General features: G+C 39.1%; 1 protein-coding gene across 2 annotated transcripts in view; it reads right to left on the reverse strand.

Annotated features, from left to right (window-relative positions):
* Positions 1–20,530, reverse strand: part of grik4 (glutamate receptor, ionotropic, kainate 4) — a 510,201-nt gene that overhangs the window by 213,908 nt on the left and 275,763 nt on the right. For both annotated transcript variants that reach the window (XR_004933217.1, XM_036149710.1), the window contains exon 5: positions 13,282–13,379. Coding sequence is in view for 1 of the 2 variants with exons in the window: in XM_036149710.1 (XP_036005603.1) it covers positions 13,282–13,379 (98 nt within the window). In the remaining variant the exon portion in view is untranslated. The remainder of the gene's footprint in view (positions 1–13,281; positions 13,380–20,530) is intronic.

Consider the following 20,530-nt stretch of genomic DNA (forward strand, 5'->3'; position numbering starts at 1 on the left):
GCGCTAACAACCACTCGCGCATGTAATGTACTTTTAACTTGCTGCTATGTGTTTCAAACGTTTAGAACACACTCTCATTGACATCGGGATACTGTGGAAAGTTATGTTCGGTCTTACAGCCGCGATCCAAGCGAGCCGACGATCTCTTTATCTCTGTAACTCGTTCAAAGGTAAGCTGCGCTCAGACGGGTTAGCACATGCTAACCGTTAGCGCTAACAACCACTCACGCATGTAATGTACTTTTAACTAGCTGCTATGTGTTTCAAACGTTTAGAACACACTCTCATTGACATCGGGATACTGTGGAAAGTTATGTTCGGTCTTACAGCCGCGATCCAAGCGAGCCGACGATCTCTTTATCTCTGTAACTCGTTCAAAGGTAAGCTGCGCTCAGCCGGGCTCTGGTTCATGCTAACCGTTAGCGCTAACAACCACTCGCGCATGTAATGTACTTTTAACTTGCTGCTATGTGTTTCAAACGTTTAGAACACACTCTCATTGACATCGGGATACTGTGGAAAGTTATGTTCGGTCTTACAGCCGCGATCCAAGCGAGCCGACGATCTCTTTATCTCTGTAACTCGTTCAAAGGTAAGCTGCGCTCAGACGGGTTAGCACATGCTAACCGTTAGCGCTAACAACCACTCACGCATGTAATGTACTTTTAACTAGCTGCTATGTGTTTCAAACGTTTAGAACACACTCTCATTGACATCGGGATACTGTGGAAAGTTATGTTCGGTCGACTTACAGCCGCGATCCAAGCGAGCCGACGACTCTTTGTTATCGCTAACAGTTGTTCTCCGTGGTTGCGCCTCCAGGCAGGAAAGCGGTGGAAAATTAATCTGTTTCTATGTTTTTCCCATGGCGATCATGTGTTGCGCTGTTACAGCCCACAATACAGCAACGGTTTACCATGGTTGAAATCAAGTTAAGGTTAATCAAATTAAAACACGGCTGAGAGAGGGAGTACAGTATGCGGTAGTCATAGGCAGTAGAGGCGGCGGAGGCAGTCAACACGACAGCCGCGGAAAGTAATAAGTCATAACGCCCAAGCCCTATTATTAATATATTCTTCTTATATGTTTTAAATACTTAACAGTTAATTACCTGTGACAAAGTGAGCACCGCAGACTCTGGCGTATTCCAGCTTAACACCGTCCAAATCGGACCTGGATATCCGTGTCAGCCATAGGTGACGGCGTTGTTCAGACAGCTGTTTTTTTTTTTTCACACTGATTCACTATTACGGCTGGTAGGCGATAGAAAGAGCGTTGATCTCCACCTCCACGGGCCGTGCAACCAACCATTAAACACGTTTTCCCCATTGTTCACTTCCAATACTGCCTAAGGCGTCATACAATGCAGGTCAACGGTGCGAAACGACTGCCACCCAATATGGCGGACGCGCTGAGTAGTCACGTGAGCGTGACGTCAGCTGAAAACCCCCTATTAAAGAGGAGCATTTAAGGCGACTGGAGACAGATGGAAGGCGTCAGAGCATTGGCTCAACTGAGCGGTACCTGACCAGCCCTAGCTCTAAGACTTTCCTGGTTCCTTGACTCCATGTTAATGTTCCTGTCGTTCCTTCCTAAGACCATGTTCCGTTGACACCTGGATCAAATCAGTACTACTGAGAAGATCAGTTCCGGATGTCAGCATTCCTGTCGACTGCTGCTTCTCCGTCTCTCTAGCATCTCTGAACACCAAACACCATCTGGCCTGTCCACCAAATACCACCTTCCACCCTAAATCTATCTGGATGCCGACTGCTGCCGCCACATTACCTCCAGCCATCCATCTCCACACCATCCGTAATTCAGACATCTAGCCTTCCTGCTTGCTGTTGGTGCTCACCTGGTTTCTTCACTTCCTTTACAGTCTGTGACCAGAGTCCCCCCAGTGGGCCAGAACTCTTCTCCAGATCCACTCTGTCATCCACCTACACCTACCAGGTCGGTAATGGAAAACACAAACCTGACAAGTACTGTTTTTTTTTTAATTAGTTTTTTTTTTATGAACCTTCACTCCATTCATCCGACGTCCCTGTCTGCACTTGAGTCATACTCCAAAAACCACACCTTGTGACAAAAATGGCAGTGAAATCTAAATCCCAATTGAATGTTTAACTTTGTGGTATGTGTTTGGTTCACAAAGTGTGAGGGTGAGGGAGGGGTGGGACCAAGCATCTTGCTAAAATCTGGTAATCCCCAAAGTTAAAACATTATATACACTGCAAAAACGGAACTAAAAATAAGTAAAATGTTCTTAAAATGAGTGTATTTGTCATTGATTTGAGCAGGTAAATAAGATGATTTGCCAATGGAATAAGATTTTTGCACTTTTTTTAAATAAATATCTAATATATATCTAGAACTGTAGGGTAAGGGACAAAGTTACCTGACTTTGGCCCTCAAGGATTTGAGTTTGAGACCAAAAATAAATCAGCCTCAGAGTAATGAAAATATAGAAACAGCCGCAAAATATTTACAGTTATTGACAAGGTTACCAAATCAAAGTATTCCCAGGGAAGCAATTTCAGTCTATGGTAAGATAATCTACTATTTTGTGTACTGAAAATTACATGTCGAGGAAGATCTGAACCATTTTTTTATCTCATGATTCAAAGTGAACGATCTTCCAGATCTACCCTTTAATCTCTTAAACTAAATCTCGCTTGATGGTATTGTGAGGTGATAAATGTGTCATGTCAACCTATTTCACGCTTTGATACTGCAAGCCATTTTACAGTCCACCACTTTTCAAAGGAGGAGTGAAAGTAGACTGCACATGTGTCAAAAGCACCTTCTCCGTGGTATCCAACATTTACTGCTCTGTCTGACATGTGAATACTACGCGCTCAGTAATGGGAAAAAAGTCAAAGTTGAGAGGAAGTGTAATGGACTCAAAAGTTAAACTTAAGGAAGTCAATGCACCAAAGGCCTTTTTCTTGCAAACACTATTTGGGGCAAAGTTGTCCTTTAGGATCAAGTAAAAGCAGGCAGTGACCCACATTCTTTAGGTTCTGGTCCTGGAAATTGCCGGTACTCCAAGTTTGTTTTTTTCTTCCAACCCCATACTTCTGCTCCTCAACACAACCCAGCATTATACAAAACGAAAGGTGCTGAATTGACAGAATAGTACACATTTACATGGTTATTTACATCCAGCAATAATTCATTAAAACTAAATTTTTCTGCTCATGAAATTAATGCAATTCTGCTTGAGTAACATTTTGTTTTCCCCAGAACGTTTGTTTAAAGATTTATTTTTTACTTAAAGCAAATAGCTAGAGGTGGGTTTCCAATAAACTGTACAAGTGCAATAATAAAATAACACTTAGCCATAATTATAGATTTCCATAGAAACATATTGCAAAAATAACAGGTTTTCAAAAGCATAATAGAACAAGCTTGCACAAATGTCAGGGCCTCTGTCAAGAATTGACTGAACAAGAAAAGTTAGAAACTTCTTAAAGAGTTTCAGTTTCAAGGTTATTTGTTAGCTTTAAAAAACTGTAAACTGGACAAACGACCTTGATTGTCAAGCATTTAGTCCTGATGGACTTTGTCACAGAGGAAATAACTCAGACGGGAGGAAAAAAATACAAAGATAAGACAGAGAGATCATTCCAGCTGAAAAGGGGTTAAGCTTAATATGTTTGAGCCAGAATATGACTGATGATCAAAAAGTCAAGATGGATGCTAACATGAATTTCAAGACTAAGGCAAACAAATTTATTTGTATCCCTGATTGAATTTTTGATTTGATTGCTTTTGACGCATCTTGGCCTCATTCATATTCTGTATTTTGTTTTATAGAGAGTTAGAAACATTTGCATCAAGATTATTCAAGCCCTCCTAGAAAAATATGTTTACTGGCAAAATACAGAGACTAGAAGCTGTTTGTAATTAACAAAATCAAACAAGAACAACTTATATAGCTCAACACTACTAATATGACAAGTGGTTTCTCCAAATTAAACACAAAATACCACCTTCAATGATACTGCATTATTCAGCCTTTCATAAAAAAAAGCATCTTTAGTACTTAGTGGAGCATACTTTTGCTGTTATGACCTTCTGCAAATGTGATTCATAGGCAGACACCAGCTTCTGGCAGCGTTTCTGAAAAATCTTAGCTCCTCAAGGGCAAGGCCTCCAGTTCATTAATAATCTTAGGTTTGAGAGCTCCAACTTTTTTTTTTTTTTTTTACCAAATATGATCAAAGATATTCAGTAGAGTTCAAGTGAGGCTACTATGATGGCCATTTCCAGGACTTCCTCTAAAACCTTGGTTGGCTTTGAGATAAGCTAAGGACCATTCCTCGTTTGAAGGTCCAGTGACACCAAGTGTCAGGACTTCTGAACAAAAGTCTGAATCCCTCTTTTCCTCTATATGCTGCAAGTGTTCAGTACCAGGGGAATGTAAGCTGCCCCACAGCATTACTGTCCTATTTGAAGGCTTCACTGTAGACGGGGTGTTCTTTTCAGCACACAGTGCCTTCAATAAGTATTTATCCACCTTTGCATTTTTCATATTTCATTGCTTCACAGCCTGGAATAAAAATTATTGTTCGCACCATTTAATTTATATGACATGCCTACAAATTTGAATGAGCTTTTTTTAATTGTGAAGCAAATTAAAATCATGTCTCAAATCATTAAAGGGTTTTGTTAAGATTGGCTTAAAGCTGACATCCTCTCCACACAATCACCCTGATAGCCCAGGCTCTGCTACTAAACCAGCATCTTCCAAAAGCCACAAAGCCCCCAGCCTCCTAACCCATCTCCTCCATATATCAACGATGATGGACATGTCTGTGTTCAGGACCTTCAGATCCCTTCACTGTGAAATACATTGAGCCCTAGTGGTAACTTTATCAGACGTGATGATTTCTAGAACAAGCCAGGGCCCCTGATGGGAGTTAGCTGTAAATATCTATGATGATATGTGGCAGAAAGAACAAAGCTAAAAGGATAACAAACAGGAATAAACAATCATACTTAAAATACATGAATTATCTGGTACAACCAGCTACAGAGACAATATCAACCACTAAGTCATATAAACTGGCTTTATTAAACATTAGATATTTGTCTAGAAAATCATTGTTAATCAATGACTTCATTACTGACCATAATCGTGATGTTCTTAACAGAAACATGGTTACTTTAAAGGAGCTATGAGTAAAATATTTACTGTAAAATCAACCTTAATCATTCTCATTTTTCACCCGGGATGGAAGTAACATTCCCTGTAAACAATCTGTCCTCTCCATCAACAATGTCTTAGTCAGGCTCTTCTCCTTTCAAACCTAGCGGTACGGTCCGGAGCTACTTCAGTCAGAGTGTTGTCCATGTTTACTGCCTGGTTCCTGAGCCAATCATATGAAAGTTCTCAGGGTTCCCAAAACAGAGTGCAGCATTTGGTATTTTATATTGGCAAAAGAGCAGCAGCCTCCAAACATGGACGCCAATAAGTGAAGCAGACAAGAAATAGAAGAGGATACAACATCATATACCTATCCTGTGGACGTAAAGATTCAGTGGAGTTTTGGCAGAAATGGCAGATCTCCATAAAAGGTATTATGCATGTGTTGTTCCGATTTGAACCACTAGGTGTCATTATTACTTATTGTTCCTTTAATTCAATAAGGCACCTTTCCTGATTGATTTGACACCTCCAAACTACAATTTTCAGTGTGAGAGCAGACAGCAAAGGACAGGTGGAGTAGTGTCCATGTTGTTTAGTGATTCACTAAAGTGTAAAAAGGTATTTCTGGCAAAATTTGACTCTTCAGAATACTTTGTTCTCCAGATAAAGAGCCCGGTATGAACTATGTTCTTGAATGTTTACAGGCCTCCAAAGTTGAAATCTAATGAGTCCCTAACTGTGATATGTGTTGATTACAACTGTTTCATTACTGTGGGAGACTTGAATATTCACATTGACAACTCTGAAGACAGAGGTGCAAAAGACCTGTGTGACACGATTAGCAATTTTGGTTTGACTCACCATGTTAAACAACCAACACACAAACAGGGACATGTTTTAGACTTGATCATCACTAAGGTTCTAAACATTCCTAAGGTTAACTGATGTTGCTCTATCTGATCACTTTTCTGTGGTCTTTGAAAGCATAATTTCCAATGACTCATTTAGCCCAAGGGACATCACAAGAAAACATCTTTAAGGACGATGCCACTGAAACCTTTAACCAAGCTTACTCTCCTACTTCCTCGTGGTCCTGCAACTCAGTAGATGAACTAGAAGAAAACTTTCAGTCTAAAGTTTCAGACATCACTGGCTGCCTCGCTCTAATTAAAGTGAAGGTTGTTTCTGGGAAGGAAGAATCTCTGTGGAAAAGTGCTCTAGTTGTTAGAAGAGAAAAAAGGGAGTGTCGAAAAGCTTAACTAACGCAAGTGGCAAAACACTTGACTCCAGGTCCATTCTGATATCTATAAAGAGCGACTTTACAGATATAACTTACAACTGAAAAATGCAAGGGAATCTTTCTTCTCTGAGATCATCAACAAAATCAGTAATGATGCTTCTGCCTTATTTGCCACAGTCGACAGGTTAACAAACCCTGCTGTGACTGTGTCATCTGAACTCCACTCCAGGAGGAGAAAATCCAAAAATCACTCCTACTTTAGTCCATAAATAATGAGTTCAGTTGTGTGTTCATTCAACTGAATAAAATCATGGCACAACCACACATTCATTTCTTTTATGCATCTACTCAATGGTATACAGTGATACAAAGAATGGCTAACCGCTAAACTAACCACTAGGCTAACTGGATACAGAAACACTATAAGTGCGCATGCACAGTCAGCAGACAAAAATGAATAAGAAAAGTATACGAACACTGGTGTTACATGAGTGCACCAGAATGATTGGCATGTAGGACAACCAATAGATAACGTGATATCCCTAGAACTAGGGACAGAGTTTCAGTGGCATTGTCCCTGCCCTTCGGACTGAATGGCAGGGATTGGTCAGAGTTTTTACAGGTCTGGGGCTCCTGCAGAGAACAATTTTTTGACCTCCTTTATCTGAATATATAATGTATTGACTACTTTCAGGATGGAAGGAGGATGTTACCCAGTGAAATAAAAAGGGTTCCTGAACAGGATTACCAACTACAGCTTTAACTGAAATTAATTTCAGAAATGAGCTATACAAAATAAACTTGTCTTACATCTGATGCAAACAATAAAGCCCTGACTAATTGCAACAATCAGTTTAAGACAACTGATTTGCAAGTGTGTAGTCCTGTAAAAAATCATTTAGGGGGTTGAAAAAGTTTAAGACTGCAGTAGTCATTGAAAGATGTGTTACCTTTAGATAAAACTCTTGTAATATTATTTTTTCTTAAATTGTATAATGTGACATATATCATATAATATCATATATTAATATCATATATTAAAGCACCTGAAAATATTCTTCACAACCTTTCGAAGGTGCAACACATAATCCATTGTTGAGGTACTGTGAAAGAACATTGTTTAAGCCACCATCAATCTAAAATTGAGACTGTTTCTCTCTTTAATAAAAAGAGAAGGCACTACTCTTTCTGTTACACTGATCTGATTTAAATTTCAAATAATGCAAGTGTTATTGAAACTGTCTTAATGCATGGTTGAACAAAGCAGGGATTAGAAATAAATACCAACAACACAAGAACAGGGACTGGGATTTAAACCGAACTGTAGTCCTCAAACTCAAGTATTGCTCCGCTCTATAAAAGTTCTGTTAGTGTTGCGAAGAGAGACATAAGGATAAGGCATAATATTACATTTACTGAACAGGTAGAGACAGACACCCACCTGGTCCATCATAAACTCAGCAACGTGCTTCTATGAAGCTGTCAACGTACTTATGGTAACAAGCTACAGACTGTTCCTGTCACTGAAGTAAGAATAATATATATTTTATGTTAACCTAAGTACAGCTGAGTACAGCTCTGGTATCAGCGCTGCTGAAAATCACTGCTTAATGTCATGTTATACACGGAAAATACAAAGATTAATTTACTACGACAACAGCAAATCTTATAATCCTGTCACTTTCCCCGACAAAAGCACATGATTGGCTGAGCTTCCCTGTATTATGTTAATCCTAATGATTACCCCTTCCGTTCACAATAAGAACAGATAGGATGAAATTTAAGAACGTGTGGGGGAAACTAAACCTTCAGGGCTCATATTAACTCCTCCTTTTTGCTGGATTTCTCTCTTATGATGGCAACCTTAAAATTTATGCAGTGGTAATATGGCAGTCAGTATTTCAAAGCATCTAGTCCCCTCGCTCAGAGCCACCAGAGGTTTGAGCAACAGTGAGTCCTGGTCTGTGTCCCACTATAGCAGGCTGATGTCTCATTAAGCTTTATTTTAGAAGAAAATGCTGTAGAGAATAAGATGGCATTAAGCAGCGTTTTACTACTGCAGTCATGTTGGGATCAGTTATGCAGAACAACAAGGACATCTGTGTTGACAACATATGCCCTGTATACTTTATCTCATATCTTCATATAGGTTATATTTATAAAACCTAAGCATGGTGACTTGAATTTCATACATAGAGTCACGTCACACACACACAAAATAGTTCAAACTTGGCTTTGACTTGAGCTCTTAAGTGGCTTGAGACTTGACTTTAATTCAAGGTTTAGGACTTGTGTCTTTTTAAAAATCTTTGTCCAATATCATCAGGTGTGGACCCAAATCAGTACATAAACCACAGACTGCAGCTCTGATATGGATATGCATCCGTATGTGTTAATTTCTGTCAAACAGAGTTTAGTAATAGATGTGGGTCATTTCAAAACAAAATAAGCCTAGGTTAGCACCAGCGTATACTTTTCTCTGTGTAAGGCTAACTTCATTACTAAAGGACAAATGGGTCTTCAAATAAATAAGTACATCCTTTCGTACTGAATTTCATCCTTGTTAGTCATTATAAGGCAGTTTGACTATTTATCTTGTCAATTTACTATGAAATGAGTGTACTATTTAGATTTCACACCAAACATTTTAAACTTTGTAAACGTAGGAACAATCAAAACAGGAATTAGCATGTGCTGTCCATAATAATTAAACAATATCAATCAAAACTCAAAGTTTATCTCAAGTTATACAAGACGGTCTCAATAGGAAGAGCACAACAGCAGTGAGGGCGGTACTGAAATGGATGTGCAGGCATGGCAGTTCGTAGGAAGTAAAGCTGCAACCCGGAAAAAAAAGTTTAATATATTCTACATCTCGTAACTTTTCCTTCATTTGAAGGTTATGTGGTTACTGAAAAAATGTGAGATGGTTAAGTTCAAGTTATTTGTGTAAAAGGGTTTGAACAAGTTTTTTGTGAATTCTTCAAATTCTCTGAAATAGCACAAACAAGCAGATAGTCTTTTTGGGCTGGTGCAGCTGATCTGCATTTATGTGATATGTCATGCACATATGTAGAGTACATGTTTATTTTCTCTAATCAAACAGGTTGTCTAAACAGCTTTGTAACCTCATGCTGTTGTTTAAAACTGTAAATTAAAATAAATTGTACAACTTTGAAATATTCAAACAAAGAAGGCGTTGTGCAATCAGTCATGTGGGATAGAATCAGACCGTAAGTTTAAAGCCACTGAAATGTGAGACTTTTACAGGCATCAGGGGACTAAATTCCACAGCAAGGGGCCACTGTATAAAGCCCCTAGCCAAGCTGCAATTGGTCTCTTCTCGCCCGCTGCTTTAAGCAGCACAGGGGAGCCTCTCATCTCTGTCAACGGAGAATCTAAGTGGAGTTCAGAGAACCGCCACATATGCAGGCAGAATCGAAGCTAAGTGCATCCCTGCCCTTTTCCAACATCGGAAAAGGGGCAGGGACAACATATTGCTCAGATGTTGTAGGAAAGCTGAGTAGAGACAACGCGTAGCGGTCTCCTGCTATGCCGTGCTAAGAGGAAAACTGATCGGAAGTCGGCCTTCAAACTGTGTAGGCCTTCCAGACAACAAACACAGCCATGCCAGGACGGCCGTGCAGAGGTCCAAGACGCTTGTCAGACTGAACGCAGCCCATTGGAGTCTGTGTAAAGCGCACACCAGGCCGGGGTTCACAAGGAGTGTCCCCCTTTTGAGCCAGCTTTACCTTGGAGTGATTTGTTGCAACTGGATGCCCCGTCGCTACAACCAGACAAAACAGAGGTTTGGCCGAGTTGGGCAGGTAAAGTCAAATGGTTTATTTCTAATGTGTTTTACTGTTTTGTTTTAATGTTTAACTAAGGTTTAAGACCTAGAGCTAGCAGGGTAAGCTGCCTGCTAGCATTCTTGAAACAGAGCTTTGCTGATGTGTTTAAGTGTTTTTTTATGGTTATAACAAACATTATTTCCATAAGGGTTCTACACACTGATGGGGTATTAATGTTTGTATCGTGTAGTCCACTCATTAAGACCAAATAGAGCTTAAAAGTCTTTTTAAATTAGAGCAGAAGTCCGCTAGCATAGCGCTATTAGCCTTCCGTAGTTTAGTAAAGTTTCTCTAGCCTAGCTAGAGAGGATTTGTTGATTGAAATATAATGTTAATTCAGACAAACAGCATTCTATAGTAGTGTTCTCTGGATGTTCATTTATTTCTGTTAATAAATTCTTGAAGTTGAAGAGAAGTTGTCCCTGATTATTCATGTGTGCAGAGTTTGCTATTAAACAAAGATCAGTGCCCAAATCACCCTTTCAACTATTGTCCTAATATCAGCTGTTTGGGCTGATATTCATCAGACAACATCTATCTAACAGACCGAGGGTTACTTATTAAACATTAAATAACATAAAACCGAGCGAATGGCACAACAAATGTTTTCCATGCAGATAATTAACAGAATTCAAATGAACTCTTTATCAATGAAGACTAAGGAATCTCTGTCCTGCTCGGGGCTGCTTTAGTTTAACTTCAGTCATCTAATTTTTTCTTAAAAGGAATCAGTTAAAAGGGTAAAACTGTTGGCAGAGGTCCATTAAAACATCCATATTGCTTATTGAATTAGACACGCCATCCCAAACATGATTCCTCCTTTATGCAGTCAAATGTTTTGAGAAGTTTTAAGGAGTGCCAATTCAGATCATGACTTCTAAATCTTAAATCCCTTTTGCACCTGCTTTGTTAGGGGCAACTGCTAAATAAATGTCAGTGATGCAAAAACAGGTACAAATTGCTCTTTACTGCAGGACTGAATGGGTATGTTTTGCATCTGCAACTAAAGTATTCTCTTACCCATCCAAATAATCAATCACTTCCATGACAACAGTTGTATAAAATCCAGCACACAGACCTACAGACTGGATTTACAAGTATTTGTCAAAGAATGGGCCACTCTCAGGAGCTCAGTGAATCCCAGTGTGGTTCTGCGGTAGGATGCCGCCCATGCAACAAGTCCAATCATGAAATTTCATCACTCCTAAATATTCCACAGTTAACTGTCAGTGATTCTATAACAAATTGGAAGTGATTGGGAACGACAGCAACTCAACCACAATGTGGTAAACATATAAACTGACGGAGCGGGGGCAACGGATCCTGAGGCGCATAATGCACACATGTCACAAACTTTCTGCAGAGTTAATCGCTACAGACATCCAAAATTCATGTTGCCTTCAGATTAGCACAAGAACAGTCCGTAAAGAGCTTTGTAGAATGGGTTTCCATACGCTTCTGGAAACATGGTCAAAAATCCATAAACACATTCCTAAACCTTGTGGAAAGCCATCCGAGGAGAGTTGAAGCTGCTGTAGCTGCAAAGGGTGGTCCAACGTCAGATTGAACCCTGTAGATTAAGTATGGGACATTACTTAAATTCATATGTGAGACAAGGGAATTAAGCAAATAATGTTGGCAACAGAGAGCATGTTGTGCAATTTGTGATTCAGCAGATGTAAAACAAATGCAGAAATTGTTCAGCTTTGTTAACCTCCCAGGATCAAATCTCTTACACTTTTTTTGTTACACATGTTGTCACTTGTCACTCATGTTGCTATCTCGCAATGAAATCATATTATGGCTTTATTGAGAACTTGGAATATTCATTAAAAAAAACTATTGTCATATAATGTATTATGAAAAATATTATGTATGTTCTGTATGATATCACAGATTGTGGAGAGGAAGAAAACAGAAGCAGAGCTAAATGTGTTAACTATTACAATATTTCCATAAATATCTTCATTTTGAAACAAACCTCACATCATAAAAGTTAAAATGGAGAGCTATGAATATAAATGACTTAATTTTACACAGAAAACAACATAGAAAGAAAATGTGAATTAGGAACTGGAAAGCAGAATCTTAGACAAAACAGTTTTTTTGCTGCCTTTCCAATGAGATTAGACAAAGTTTTCAAAGCTGGTAAGGGTAGAGTAGGACAGAGAATGGAAATAAAGCAGATGGATATGTAAAATGTAGGTGCCAAATACCAAATATCCAACAAACCTTTTGTGTTTTACTGCAAAATTGCAAATCACAAACATGCTGACAATTAGCTCAGGCATTAATGAGCTCATTCATTGCTGGTGAAGATTCTCAGTCAACCAGGTCATGGTCATTCCAAAAAAAGGAAAAAACAAAACAACTGGACTTGTTTTTCGTAGTTGAAGAGGTTTCGCTTCCTCTCCAGGAAGCTTTCTCAATTCAAAAAGTTTGAACTTTATTAAAAGTTGTTTTTGATTTAAACTTGAAAAAGACTTTGTCAGAGTAAAAAGTCTTTATGTTAAATCAACTTACATACATCACGTTTAGATGACACATATACTCATTTTAAATTTGGATTCTGTTCAGATGAGAAAATATGATTTTCCATATCTTACAAACATACTAAAATACCCGTTATTTTTTATTTTTATGTTGCAGCTAACGGTTCCATACAGCCACTTTGTACTTAGTACATTTGATTTATTGGAGTAAACAAACATCAAACAGGGAAAAAAAAGCATGACTTCTATTTGTTTGAATATACACACGATGTTCTGGGAGCCAAACCGCTCCAAGCTAATGAGAGAAAAATCAAAACTAAAACGTCCAACAGTGCTTTGATTTAACTAGGACTAGAGTGGAAACTTATGATATCATTAAGTGTTTTACCATTTTACCAGCAGCTTGCATTTCATTCCCCCTCAGTCTACCACAAAAGAAAAACACATAGCTGCTAATGAGCAACTCTATTTTTCCAAGCTCTTTTATTTGCGGACAAGCTGTGAGCAAGGGCTACAGGCCCGTAGGGCGCAGGGACTCACCTCTTTCTCTCCACATATATTGCTGATTATGGAGTTGGAAGCTGGACTGGCAGATGGACCGAGGACTGCTACAACCCCTTTAGACATGATCTGACACACTGAAAGGAAACAGAGACACACAAAGAAAGAATTTCAGAATAATGCAGCAAGGAAATGTAACTAATAAAGATTTTTGGCCATGTTTAAACCACTGTTTATGGTAAGTGTCGCAACCTCTGGATCAACAGGCTGCGATAGACTTGTCCAAATGAATTTCCAGCTAAATGCATATGGACAACCGCATGCCCCTAATCTTATAGGATGGATTGATATTAATATGATATTTGCTTGCATATGGAGACAGAAAATAAAGAAACGGGAAGAGACACAGATGAACAGAGTGACAGACACCGAGGAAGGCAGAGAGACAGAAATAGCAATATCTGGAGGCTTAAAAGCTGAAATCTGGTATATGAATATTTGCACATGAATGGAATAATATCCCCAAAAGTGGCACACATCTTGTCTTGTTCTCTGAATTCTACATTTACAAGGACTGATTTAAAGGCTTTACCTTTGGGGTTGAAAACATATCTTTTGACAGAAACATTTTAGTGAAAATGAGTTTTATTCCTCTCTTGTGTACACATGCTTTCATCCTCCAAACTGGAACACAGAATGGTGCTTCTTGTCAGCTTATAATCCCTGCTTTATAATTAAAACACTGCTGACTGTGGTGTGGAGCTGGGGGAAGGCACAGAACAGAGCTGCTTGTGTGTGCAAGGTGTGTGCACGACCTGGTAATTCTGCGCTGATTACTGGGGCAAAAGAGAAGCAATTATCAGCCATGTGTGTGAAAGTGGGTAAACTTCTTCAGGGTTGAGGAGGCAGAGAATCGAATCATTAATAATTGTTCCTCTAGTCACCCATGGGATCTACTGTATGACAAACAACTGCACGAGAACAACAACATACATATGTACACTCAAATTCACTTTGCATGCACACAGAAGCATTTTGCACCTGTCTGCATGGCTTCGCTGAAATATGGAGCTGATTGTTTTGGCAGCAAGCCAGCATACAGCTATTTGTTTTGAAATGATGACTAAACACACAGACTGGCTCCTGTACTTGTTTTACACATCTGTAATTAAAAAGCAAAAACGATTGACTTCTATAATTTAAACGTTAATATCAGAATGAAAGAATTTTCCTTCAAGACAGGTGCTTTAAAATCTACAACCAATCTACGCACAGAAAAAAATGCTGGTGTAATATTTATTAGGGTCATGGCTAGTTATGTTATTCTATAATATACGTTGACATCCATCCATTGTCTTTATCCTCTTGAACGTCCTATAATCTGTGGGGTCCATTTTACCTTAAATGTAAGGTCACCCACACTACAAATAAACAGCAACAACCAAAGCAACAAGAATGCCATTTGGAGATATGTACAATTTTTGTATTTATTGTGTAAGATATAACCTTCATGCTCAGTGGGACCTTGGAAATGATGTTTTGCATTGTTAGGACCGAGCTTTGGCCCCTATGAGAACTGCTTGTTGCAACAAGGTCAATAGTAGGTTGCTGCAACATTCAGCTCACAAAGTTTATAGTTTAATCAATACAGAGGAGCAAAAAGTTTAGCTTTTAGGCATCGATTCGGCTCACTTGGAGCATCATCTAAGCAATGGCAGAGAAACAACAGTTATGGTGTATGTGGAATGTAACCAATCCCTCTCTCGCACGCGTACACAGACAAATGTAATGAAAAATGACGGTACTGAAAACGTTTTGTCTGTGAAAGTTTACGATGACTGTTTGTTGTATCCTCATCTTTTTCATAATAAGTCACAACTGGTTGATTGCACATTTATCACTATGTATTCTTAAAAAAGCAAAGAGCATGTTTTAAGGTACTTTTTTTTATTTCCCAGACATTTCCGTACAATTGCCTGATGTATAAAATTTGTTTTCCTATATTTATCACAGCAGCTTCTATAGGCTCCATTAGTCAGTTCACGAGAGAGTGATTCGGGTTGTATTCTCTGGCCGTGCACATGGTGTAACACGCTGCGCGCTCTTGATCGCCTGACTACTTTCTTGAGTCTCCGCCGCCATTGACACGTTAGCGAGAGAACACAGGTAACTGTTTTTGAAGATGGATCACAACAAAACCAGCCAGAAGTGCACCTCAAAATACATTTTGGGGCAGCTTTCAACAAATGGAGAGAGCTGAGATCTGCCCTGGGAATGAAAAGGTACCCACAGTTGGCCCTCTTTTGGCTAAAAATGTTCCCCTCCAAACGCAAAACCTGTGCAGTCACAGTGGCAGATGCTTTTCCACTTCTCTTATGTGCATGCACAACCCTGGTGACATTTCAACTTGTCCCAGAAGGAGCAGATGTTTGCAAAAACTCTGGAACTTGCGTGATTCTCCTTTCAGACTATAATTGTGATACATTATCTTCTTTTTCATAAAAAATGCTATAAATATACTCAATGTGAAAAACTATATGAGGATGCTAGAAAGCATCTCCATCACTTAGATTAAGTGACAGGAAGTTTTCTTTTTATTTTTGTTCATGTTTTAATTTTGAAGACCACTGACCTCTCTCTCTTTGAAGACAACTTCCTGAAGGCAAGATTTATGGAGTGCACACTTGATAACAACCTAATGACTTAAACTGGATGTAATTCCCAATCATCCACCTCATTGGGGAAGGCCATTGGGATAAAGATGAGAGTTGAAGTGGTCTGAAGCTTTGGTTTGATTCGAGTCAATTTATTTTGTGTATTATCTAATCTGTATTAGTTGGTGTTTAACTGTATGTTCATGTAAAATAACTTAAAAAAACTGTACATCTCCATTTGTAAATGCACAGGGGAAACCCCCTAATTTCATCAGTGGTATTGTTTATATGTATTCAAGCAAGATTGTAGTTTAATTGAGGGTTGGATTGTGATGTGTGATTTTTGAAAATGTGCATTCCTTCAAAGTTGCATTCCTGGCTAAACTGCTGATGCTGTGACCCTGGTGCTAGAAACTAAAACTGGTTATTGTTGCCATTTTTCATCATGTTGTCCTCCTTATGACAGCTACTTTTTGCCCTCTCCAAGGGTTCAACAACAACACACCTCTAAATTTGATGTCAGAATTAAGGTGCTGTGCTTTGTAAATGGAGGTGAACAGTATTGAGAGTAAACAACATCAGTTCAAAAGCACAAGTTGAAGCAAAATAGATGGTTGTGCCAGGGCACTGTTTATAGGAGGGAGCAGCAGAAGGATTGCCCCTGATCCTAAAGCCTAGGAAGGAACAGCTGCACCCAGTAACCCCAGATTTGAATTCTATTAATTGCTTGTTAGAACAGTGTCTACACATTAAGCGTGACCTGAGTGAACGGTGGAAGAAAGAAACATTAAGTTCAATTCAGTTTAATTCAAGTTTGTTTATATAGCACCAATTCATGAAACATGTCATCTCAAGGCACTTTACAAAGTCTAAATCAATCATATTATACAGATTGGTCAAACATTTCCTATATAAGGGAACCAGTTGAGTGCTTCAAAGTCTCGACAAGCAGCATTCACTCCTGGAGAAGCGTAGAGCTACAGGGAGAGTCGTCTGCATTGTCCATGGCTTTGCAGCAATCCCTCATACTGAGCAAGCATGAAGCAAGCATTAAGGAAAGATAAAAGGTAGCGCCAGGTGCAAATCCAAATGAATAATCTTAGCAATAATTTGAAGCAGCAACAAAGAACAGAGCGTCTGCCCCAGCAGTGTCCCAGCCCACTGTTTAGAAAGACCAAGTTGGAAAGGCCTGGAGAAAAGCAGTGGTGCCCAAACTGGAGGAGCATGGTGCAATGGAGCAGTACCTGATAATGTATGAGTGGCTGGTGAAGCTGATCCCGTACCTGTCAAGAAGAGCACAAGCAGCCTATGTGGCCAGAGCAGCAGAAGACCCTGGGTAATACAACAAAGCCAAGGAAGCTATTTTTGCAATATATAATATTGATAGAGAGGTCTACTGACATTGGTTCTGTGAGCCCCAGTGAAAGTCCAAAATAATTATAGAACAGACTGAAGGACTTGCACATAAAATGGATCCAAGCAGCGAAGAAAGCCAAAGAGCAAGTTGGAGAAGCCATTATCCACGATCAGTATGATTTCTCATTGACTCTAGAACTCCAGGTTGTGGGTGAAAAAAGGGGTCCAAAGTCAGCACAAGAAGCGGCTCACCAAGTGGAAATGTTAAACGCAGCAAGACAAATATCCAGAAGCTATCGGTTTGAGCCTTCAGCGAAAGCCTTCATTGCATGCGGCAAGCTGGCTGGGTTTGTGGGTGATCCTAAGGAGCTAGAATCATCAAACCAAGCATATTTCTAAAAAATTGAGTAGAAGGAAAAAGTGTGTTCGGTAATGGTGTGCCAACAACAGCAAAAACCACAGCCTGGATAGAACTGTTAAGCAAAATATATTCAAGAACTTGGGGATGTTTTCCCAGTCAGCCATGCTATGGGATGGCATGTCATCTTCTGGTGTTGGTCCACTATGTTTTCTTAAGTCCAAAGTCAATGCAGCCACCTATCAGGAAACCTCAGAGCACTTTATGCTTTCTACTGCTGACAAGCTTTATGGAGATGCTGATTTAATTTTCCAGCAGTACTTGGGGTAGGGTTAGGGCACACACTGCCAAAGTACCAAAAGCTGTTTCAAAGCCATTGGTGTTACCATGTCTGCTTAGCTAGCAAATATGCCAGACCTGAACCCCATAGAGAACCTATAGAGTCCAGGTCAATAGGAATATAAGAGACACAAAACCCAACAATGTAGATGAACTGAAGCAGATGACCTGATCGCTATTAAAGCAATATGGGCTTCCATTACATCTCAGCAGTGCCATAGGATGACTGCCTCTCAGCCATGTCACATTGACGCACTTATTCATGCAAAAGGAGCACCAACCAGTTATTGAGTGCGTAGACATGAACATACCTTTCAGAAGTGTGACATTCCCTTTAAAAGTATTAATTATAATACATTTTTGGTAATATTCTATTTTTGTGAGACACTTAATTTTGGGTCTTCATTATCTGTAATTATAATCACCACAACTACAAGAAAAAAAGCTTCAAAACTCTAACTCCATGTGTGCTGTATATGAGTTTGCCTTTCTGAAATGAGTGACAAAAAATATGGAACTTTTTTACGATAATGAAATTTTTATAAATGTTCCTGTGTTTGAGCCAGCCATGTACCGGTGTCAGACCTCACATATATACTTTTGGAAGAATGTAAACAAAAAAAAAAAAACTGCCATCAACTAAACCTTGTGATAAAGCTTCTCAGAAGAATCTGATGTGTTGATGCTGTAAAGGGAGACAGACGTCAAATTAGATGTTATAGATTTAAAATGGGTTGTCACCCTAGAATGCATTTGTGAGAAGGGAGACAAGCAAATACGATTTGGTAATATAAAGTTTATTTACATTATTGAAGCAGAAGAGCCTAAGGAGATATATCATCACTGATTGTAGGTCATTTATCGTAACATATTTAGTCCCAAACTGAAGTTGCTGTGCATTTTTTATGATTGTATTTTGATACCTTGAATAAGACTTTAATTTAACCTAAATGTGGAAAAATAGATATCAGACAGTAGTATTCCTAAGTGTATCTGTTTGCGTGTGTGTGTGTGTGTGTGTGTGTGTGTGTGTGTGTGATGAAGCAAATGCATGCGGTGGCTCTTCCTGGATATTTCCATCTACAGTAACTGTTGGCCGCTGATCCATCACTAAACCAATTCCTGGCCCTAATCCCACTCACACACAAAAAGGTTTGAACAATATGTAGGCTGCACACACAAACAAATATGCACAGAAAAACATGAACATTTAGGCTCGTTTGTCTTTATTCAGACATAGAAAACATCAAGGTGTCCTGTTGCTCTGGTAAGTGGGTCTGTGTTTCAATGGAATAAGCAGCACCATTGAATCTTTTGTGTTTCTTCGACTGTATCATGCTGAAAATCAATCTCTCTGCTTTTTTTGCCACAGCTGTTTGTTTAGAAAATTAGTCGTTTGCTGAATACACATACTGTGCTGAATTGATTTTGGAGTGTTTTCAATAAAAATTCAAAAAGGTCAAACAATAAATCTTGAGGTGTGAGGCACCTATTTTCCTATTTTATTATCTGTTATTACACGGAGAAAAAAAACTATATAAAGTCCTTTGGTAAATGTTAACGGCCTCTCTTTTTCAGAAGAATTTTCATGGCAAAAATGTTAAAAATATCTGTACTGCTCACTCCACCCCCTACTGTGTTTTTTCTTTAATCATTCCTGTTGTTCCATTTTAACTATTCCATATGGACGTGCTGTTTTCTAATATGTGCCTACACAGCAATGCTCAACAAAAAGGACATCGCGAGATGGCATCCGTATTGTTTGATTTTATTTAATCAGCGTTGTATCCAGTGCTTTAAGTGGACTGGTACGCAGTGGTACGCAGTACCAGCACTTTAAAATTTTACCCCTCAGCGTACCGGGACTTTTTTCTAGGGTGTGGTACTTACCGGAACTTTCCCCCGGTCAACCCATCTACAGTTTACAGCTTGTAGCCTATTTGTTGATTTTATTTTTTTTTTTAAATCGGCTGATAATAAAACCCATTGCCTTGGCACACAACGCTTGCTGCACAATGAAGTGGATGTAAGCGCTTCGCATGAAAGAGAAAAGCGGAGGAAATGGTCTTGGCTGTGATGTTTACCTGGCTCCAAGAGGCTCAAAGAGGGCCTGAACTTGAGCAGAGTTGAATGATAACTCTGAACAGTCCTTCACTACACAAGAAAATGGATGTCGGACTCAGCTGCCATCACAGCTACTCCAACAGGGAACCTGTTGCTGTACAAATGCCTAGGTAAGCTCAGGAGCGGTGCTAGCCATTATGGGGGACCTGGGCACAAATGCACCCCACGTGGAAATGAACAATAATTCAGAATTTGAAATTTATTTCCAAAATAACTTCTCAATATTAATGTTGAAAACAGTTGCAATAAGTAAGAGGAGAAATTCAAATCCTGAAAAAACTTTAAACTAATTTTGTATCAACAATGGTGCATACACTTACACAAAAGGACAGGAGCAGATTTCTCCTGTCTCCCAGATCTCCATCTTTCTCTTGAGCAAATATTATTGCATTGCTTATATAATACATTTTAAAATAAAATAGAAATTATGGCTGGATCCCCACAGAAAAAAGGGGGT

Source organism: Fundulus heteroclitus, chromosome 18 (genome assembly GCF_011125445.2).
Source record: "Fundulus heteroclitus isolate FHET01 chromosome 18, MU-UCD_Fhet_4.1, whole genome shotgun sequence".
Classification (NCBI taxonomy): Eukaryota; Metazoa; Chordata; class Actinopteri; order Cyprinodontiformes; family Fundulidae; genus Fundulus; species Fundulus heteroclitus.